The sequence below is a fragment of the Castor canadensis genome, chromosome 17 (genome assembly GCF_047511655.1).
Source record: "Castor canadensis chromosome 17, mCasCan1.hap1v2, whole genome shotgun sequence".
In the NCBI taxonomy this organism is placed as follows: Eukaryota; Metazoa; Chordata; class Mammalia; order Rodentia; family Castoridae; genus Castor; species Castor canadensis.
In genome coordinates this window covers 51,713,984-51,721,421 of record NC_133402.1, presented here as the reverse complement: position 1 = coordinate 51,721,421, position 7,438 = coordinate 51,713,984, and the positions used below count along the sequence as shown (strand labels likewise).

General features: G+C 47.6%; 1 protein-coding gene and 1 pseudogene across 4 annotated transcripts in view; both read left to right on the top strand.

Annotated features, from left to right (window-relative positions):
* Positions 1-277: 277 nt before the first annotated feature.
* LOC109685352 (NHP2-like protein 1 pseudogene) lies at positions 278-664 on the top strand (annotated as a pseudogene).
* Positions 665-5,930: 5,266 nt separating this feature from the next.
* Poc1a (POC1 centriolar protein A) overlaps positions 5,931-7,438 on the top strand; it is a 71,555-nt gene continuing 70,047 nt past the window's right edge. For 2 of the 4 annotated variants that reach the window (XM_074058885.1, XM_074058884.1), the window contains exons 1-2: positions 5,933-6,317; positions 7,244-7,299. In XM_074058885.1, coding sequence (XP_073914986.1) covers positions 7,291-7,299 — 9 coding nt within the window. In that variant the 5' untranslated portion in view covers positions 5,933-6,317; positions 7,244-7,290. Of the gene's footprint in view, positions 6,318-7,243; positions 7,300-7,438 lie in introns of all 4 variants that reach the window. The other 2 variants (XM_020162154.2, XM_074058886.1) reach the window with 2 other exon arrangements.

Below are 7,438 nucleotides of genomic sequence, written 5' to 3'. Positions count from 1 at the left end.
TGTGAGCCACCAGTGCCCGGCCAAGATGGCCCTTTCTTAGTGAGGTCCCAGGACTGAACTCTGCCTCCCAAGCAACTGGAATTATAGGCAGCATGGGCCACCATGCCTGGCTGGGAGAACTTAAAAAAAAAAAATCAATGTCCAAGCTCCCCATCTCAGTCAGGGCTGAGATCCACTGCGCTGAAGCTGTGTCACTTTATTTGCTGGAAAAGTTCTGAGTTTGGCTTCTTCTCTAACGTTGGCTGCTTTTGAGTGGTGAGCTTGTCCAGCCACAGTTATGACTGAGCCTGATGTAAAACCGAAGGCCTATCCCCTTGCAGATGCTCATCTCACCAAGAAACCATTGGACCTTGTTCAGCAGGTCATGTAACTACAAGCAGCTTCGGAAAGGAGCCAATAAGGCCACCAAAACCCTCAACAGGGCATCTCTGAGTTCATTGTGATGGCGGCAGACGCCAAACCCTTGGAGATCATCCTGCACCTCCTGCTGTTGTGTGAAGACAAGAATGTGCCCTACGTGTTTGTGCTTTCTAAGCAGGCCCTGGGGCAGGCCTGTGGGGTCTCCAGGCCTGTCATTGCCTGTTCTGTCACCATCGAAGCAGGCTCTTAGCTGAAGCAGCAGATCCAGTCCATTCAGCAGTCTATTGAAAGGCTCTTGGTCTAAGCCTGTGGCCTCTTCACTTTTCCCCACCCTCCCACTGAGGGTATCATATTGTTTGTGTTAGCATGTAGTATAGTATTTTCAGTGGCTTTCTATAAAATATTGTACTTAAAAAAAAAAAAAGAAAAGAGAAGTTCTCAGTTTGGAGTTCAGACCGTATGAGAGCTCTCAGCCTATATATTCAAGCTCAATGTAAAGCAATCTAGTTTTGTAGGATTTGATCTCTTACCCCAGTTGGGCTGCCCTGGCCCATCCCCTCTCCCTGGGCATTGTGAAAGAGGACTGGCATTTCTGATGGGACAACTCTGATGGACATGGGAGGGAGGACATCAGTTAGGCTCATGGGATATAGATAGAAGGACTTCGCACACAAAGGCATCCCCGTCTGACTTGAGTGACTGGTGTGGAGTGGTCAACTCTTATGTCCACATATTTCCTGGAAACTGGCCCTAGGGGTCCCTGGTCCATTAACAGCATTTTTTCCAGAAATCATGTGTCACTCACTACCTACAATATGGTTCCACACTGGACACTCATCCAGAAGGACTCCTGAATGTCCTTATCCGTGAGACCTTTTTACCAGAGTGGTCACTGCTGAGGGATGGAAGAGCAGGGCTTGGTGAGGCTGAAGGCTTATGGCCCCTTTGAACCTTTTCTTACTCTGGGATGTGGCCTGTCTTTAGAGAAAGCTGACTCACAAGAACAGGTCTTTTCCACACATGAGTGCCAGTGAGGCCCAGAATTGTGGTGGCACTCCCATTTTGCGGAGTCACTCACACAGGTAGGTCAAGGGTCACAGTCCCAGTTGTGTGTATATGTGTGGGGGATCTCCTTTGACTCACATCAGTCTTAAGAAGGGACATGTGACTCCCTGACCCTCTGAGATCAATTCTAAAGGACTTGTCTACGTTTGTGGCCTTATGATCTGGCTTTCCTCCAGACCCCATCTTCTGTGTTCCTGCTCCCCACACTCCTATTCAGTCCTGTCATCAGACCTTTGCTGAGTGTGTTTCTTATAATCAAACTACTTCCTTTTATATCTGTGCTCGAATCATGAGCCAAAGCTCAGGTCTCCCTGGCCCAGAGAGCAGCATTCCCTGATTATCCTAATTCCTGCCTCTTCTCTCCAGCTGAGAACCAGTTTTGCCCATCAGGGACCCCATTACGATCTATGAGCAGTCATGTTAATCACCTGCTTATTCAGCACATAATTATTGCATCTCCACTTTGTCTGGACCTTGTGTTGGGTGTAGCAGTACAGTCACATCTGTCCCCTGGAGCTGATATTCTCATGGATAGAAGACAACAATCAAACAAGTCCAGTGTGTCAGATGGGGATAAGCCACTGGAGGAGAATACAGCAGAGAAGGGGAAGGGGCGGGTTGACATTTTAAGTAGGGTGGTCAGGGAAGGCAATTCCAAGAAGGTGATGTTTGATGGACTGAAACAAGTGAGCACTGGGGCTGTGGCTAGTGCATTCTTGTTCAAGAAGGCCAATGTGGTCAGAGTGAGTTGGAGTGGCAGGAGTGGAGGCAGAGAGTTGTTGGCTAGGTTGTTGGAGTACAGGAAGTATAAAGTCACACACGTCACATAAAATGACAGCTCAGCATCAAGTTGTGACATGAATTAATAGTTCATGGAATCTCCCCTCTCTCACTGGGGCAGGTATATTATTATGATTATTTTATAATCAAGAACACAGAGGCTGGGAGAGGCGGTGTGACTATAGCTAGTTCACCCAGCTCAGAGGTGTCAGGGCCTGGATTCATTGCCCAACTCTGGGACAAGCCCAGAGATGCCCTGTTCAGAGTTTCAAACCCAGACTATCAGTAGGTGTAGAGCAGACTGATGGCATTGATGGGGCTTTCCTATGTGGCTGGCATAGGGTGGAGTGTGGTATGATTTCTGCCCCTCCCACTTCTTCCTCTCCCATCCTGGGTGAATTTGGCCTTTGGGCAGAGAGTTGAGAAGTTGTGACAAGATGAGAGGTTCTTGCAGGGGAATCTGACTGTAGGCTTTGTACCAAGACAGAGCCCCCCCTTGTAACAGGGAACTTGAAAAAGAAGCTCCTCTTCCATCCTCCCTCCATGTGGGGTCCCCCAACATTGATACTTCTTCAGTATTGAGCTCTGTCACATATGGAGGATCCAGTCAGAATTGCAGTCCAATTAGGAGGAGGCGGGGTTAGGGGCAGGAAGCCTGAGGTGGGATTTCCCCAGATCTTCTCCCCAGTGGGATTTGGAAAGATCTGGAGAGTGAGTAAAATCTAGTGTTTCTCACTTTGAGCAAACCTGAAATTTGAAAACCATTTTCTTGGTTTTTTGGTGGTAGTGGGTATTGAACTCAGGGCCTCAGGTTTGCGAAGCAAGCACTCTTCCACTTGAGCCATGCCCCATCCTGAAAACCATTTTATAAGAGAGTTTCCCAATTTTCTATTTTATAGGAGAGTTTCTTTAAATTCAACTTTCTAAATTGTAAGCTCCTGTAGACCAGGGGTGTTTGTGAAGGTCAGGCTGTGCCCTGGTCCAGAGTCACTCCATATTGTATAGAATAGTAGCTTTCAGGCTGCCTTGCCCTGAGTGACTCCATTTTATAAAACAGCAGCTTATTCCATTTTGCATGCAAATGCTGAGGCAGAATGACTCTACATCTTTGTGCAAGTAAACAACCACCATCTGTTCAGCACAAACCATGAGATGGACTGATAACTTCTTTATACAAATAAAAGATTGCCATCCACGAACTTATCAAATTAAACCAAGTACACATGGACACATAGGCATATCAAAAGCATATCAGAAAAACCAGCCCCATGAGCTTATCCAACACACTGGGCCAATGAATGATGCCACCCCCTCACCAGGATCATATAAAAAGGGGGGCACCTAACACTGGGGTAGCACAGCACAGACTGACCCATCATCTGATGGTCTGGTGACAAACTCCTAACTGTCTTCAGGGTTTCAGCTCAGTTGATCCCCCTGCTTGATGTAACACACTAGAATTGCTGAATTGCTGAATTTCAGACCCAGAAGCAGTTCTGAGCCTTGAACTAGCATTGCACCTTGAACTGACTCTGCATTTTTTTTGGGGTGGGTGGTACCGGGGTTTGAACTCAGGGTCTCACACTTGCTAGGTAGGTGCTCTACCACTTGAGCCACGCACCTAAGCCCTAGCTCTGCATTTTGACACCACTATCTCAACAGCTCTGTGACTGGCTATGTTAATATCTTGTCTAACCACCTGCCATAGCTCTCTTTTTATTGGTTATCAGCTCTCAGGTCTTGCCTTTGCAAGGTCTTTTTGAACTGCTTGAACTTTCTTAGCTTTCTGTAACCTCTCTATTAATTGTGAAATGTAATGTGTGATTTGAGATTTACTAGTCTGAGAGCTCATACTAGTAACTAAGACTGAAATAAAACAACCTGTTTACTAATTGGTTTATGGCTATCAAGCAAAACCAGCAGTATGTGACAAATTAATGACAACAAAATTGATGTAGCTTGTGAATTTACTGTTATTCAATAAATTCCCACATTGTGAAAGGACACAAGCATGTCCCTCTTTTTCTGACACAGCTTGTTCACAATGTTCCATAGCTAAAATTGACAAAAACAAGACCCAAAACTAAATATACTACCCAACAATAAAAGAACTCTTAAGTTTAATGAATAGATCTTTCTGTATTTTTTAACTTTGCTAATTTAAAAAAAATTGAATCGGTATATATTAATAATACAAGGGGATTTTGTTGTGGCAATTCCATACATGTATACAGTGTATCTTGATTTTTTTTTTTTTTTTTTTTTTTGGTGAGACTGGGTTTGAACCCAGGGCTTCATGCTTGCAAAGCAGGTGCTCTACCGCTTGAACCACACCTCCAGTCTGCTCTGATGTGGTTTATTTATTGGGGGGTATCTCAGGAACTATTTGCCCAGGCTGGCCTCAAACCCACATCCTCCGGATCTCAGCTAGAATTACAGCTAGGTATGAGCCATTAGTGCCCAGCTGATTTTTTTTTTTTTTTCTTTTTTATTTCACCCCTAAGTGTTTGGCTGGCAGACAAGAGAACAACAGAATAATATGTGAATGTTGGTAGACTTTAAAACTGTCCTTTGAACAATGTTGACCAATTTCAGGGCATGTGAACGACAATTATTTGTTTTAAGGATTTCAAAATGTCTGAGTTAAATTAGCCTGAATATTTCTAATGTAAAAGAACCAATTATATGCTAAATAACAATTAAGATGTGATTAAATGTATACCCATTTTTTCTGTCTGGCCATTCAAGACATTTTAGGTCCAGATGAGAGACACGCACCTCCATATGCACCCTCCCTCCATGTTCCAGCTTCTAGATTAAGGAACCTAGCTCAAGTGCGCAGATCCAGGAACACGGTGTCAGGACTACTATGCAAGAAACCTCAGAGCCTGGCTAGATCCTAATCTGTGTTGGAGTCCAGACAAGTTGGCCTGCCCTGGAGAGGTGATAGAAAATTCTTGAAGCTTGCAAAACATCCGGTTCAACTGCAGGTGGGGAAGATTCCTGCAGGGAAGCGACTGGGTATTTCCAACGCAGAAAGTGAATAGGAACGGCCTCTGGTGGCCAGGCCCCTGGATTACATCATCAGTTAGTTACTTAGTTACTGATTGATTGAAACAGTCTGGCGGTCACAGCGTTATTTATTTATTGAACAGAGTCTAGCTGTGGATTACATCGTCAGTTACTTATTTATTGAAGCAGAGTCTGGCTGTCCTTTTACGTCAGCTATTAGAGTATCGGGATTACAGATATGCTCTACGACGCCCAGTTCTTGTTTTAGACATACAATTTGTAATAGTTTTTCAGGGCCGAGGGTCATGAGAAGGCCAGCCAGGCTGCATCACATTCCCTAATAGTACAAATGGAGAAACTGAGCAGTGTTTCCGCCCCCCCCCCACCACCTGGGGTCACACAGCGAATGAGAAGTGAGAATGGAACCTAGGTCTCTTCACTCCACGTCGGTGATTCTGAGTGACTTTGGTTCTTTAGACACTTGTCTTAAGTGCGTCGGAGGGGTGAACCATTTATAGTGCCCGAGGGACTAATTGACTGGCTACCAACCGCTTCTGGCGCGGGTGCCTTAAAGCAAAGCTAACCCGCCTGTCATTTTTCCGGATCCCTGAGGCTGGAACTCCCGTGGTAAAGCCCAGTCCCGCCCCCGGTGCATCTCGGGAAATGTAGTTCCACCTGACTCCGACGCTAGGGTGTGGACGGCGCGGAACTCCACTTCCCAGAAGGCCGCGCTCCTCGTCACGTGGGCAGGGCGACCGGCCGGTAAAGCGAAGCCCTTATTTGCACTTTTTTAAGTTTTTAGGAGGAATGAGTGACGGAAGACAGAAGTTGGCAGCGCAGTCTGTAGATTGCTTGGCTTGGAAGTGCTGGGCGCGGGGGCCGTGGTGTCTGCCACACCGCTGTGCTTCCGGTCGGAGGACAAAAAGCTAAGGCGCCGCTCTTTCCATTGCGGTGGGCGTGGCGTGGCGACGCAACCCGCGTTGCTATTGGCGGCGTTTGGGGGGCGCGGAAACCGAATCCGCACAACTGCCGGGGCTGCTACCTCGGGCTCCTCTGGGCCCTCTGGCGCTGTCATTCCCGCCATGGCGGCGCCCTCTCTGGTAGGTCCCCCCGGTGGGTCCCCTTTGGGTCGGTCTGTCTGTCTGCAGCAGTGACTGCGAGTGGGGCGGGCGGGTTGGACGCGGGTTCCGGTCTGTGCAGCTGGTCTGGTCGGAGCGTTGACCGAGCGCCCCTGCGTACCAGGCCCGGTTCTGGGTTACCGGGGCGAACAAAACAAGTCCATGTTCTAGGGTTTGCATATTAGCGGGGCCGACTCAGGTGTGCCTCTCTGTGCTGTCTTCTCACCTGGAGCCGTGGGTGGCGGGCGCGGGTCTTGTTACTCTGCACTCTTTTTTTTCTTGGTGGTACTGGAGTTTGAACTCACGCTTGCTAGGCAGACGCTCAACTACTTGAGCCACTTCACCAGCCGTGTTTTTAATGTTGGGTTTTTTTGCGATAGGGTTTCGCGCGCTATTTACCCGGGTTGACTTTGAACTGTAATCCTTCTGATCACTCCCTCCTGAGTAGCTAGGATTACAGTTGAGAGCCACTGGTGCCCAGCTGCTTGGCACCCTTTTCTAGAGCAGTAGGCTTCTAGGAGGCCCACGACGGCCCAGGTGTGCGGTGGGACTTGGGTCCGCCTTCCCATCTGTGCTCCAGGCTTCTCCAGAGACCAGAGAGGAGAGGTTGCTGCCCGTGAGCCTGGTCTTCTCACCCTGACCTTTTTTAAAAAAAAAATTTTGGGCAGTTCTGGCTTTGAACTCAATGCCTATGCTTGCTAGGCAGGCATTCCACTACTTGAGCTACACCTCCAGCATTTGTTTTGCTTCAGTTATTTTTCAGGCAGGGTCTCTGATTTTTGCCCTAGCTTGTCTGGACTGTGATCCTCCTACCTACAGGATCTTGTGTAGCTGGGATCATGTACCACCACACCCGGCTTATTAGTTGAGATGGGGGTCTCACTAACTTTTTTTTTTTTTTTTGCCAGAACTGATCTGGAACCATGATCCTCCCTATCTCTTCCTGAGTAGCTGGATGACAGATGTAAGCCACGCTCAGCCTAGGACCCCAATATTTTGATTGCTAATTTGGTGTGCTCTCTTGCCCCCATCTCACCCTTTGCCTTTGTGGGGGATGAAGCCCACATGCAGGGATCAGCCTACGAAATTACAAAGGGAAGAGG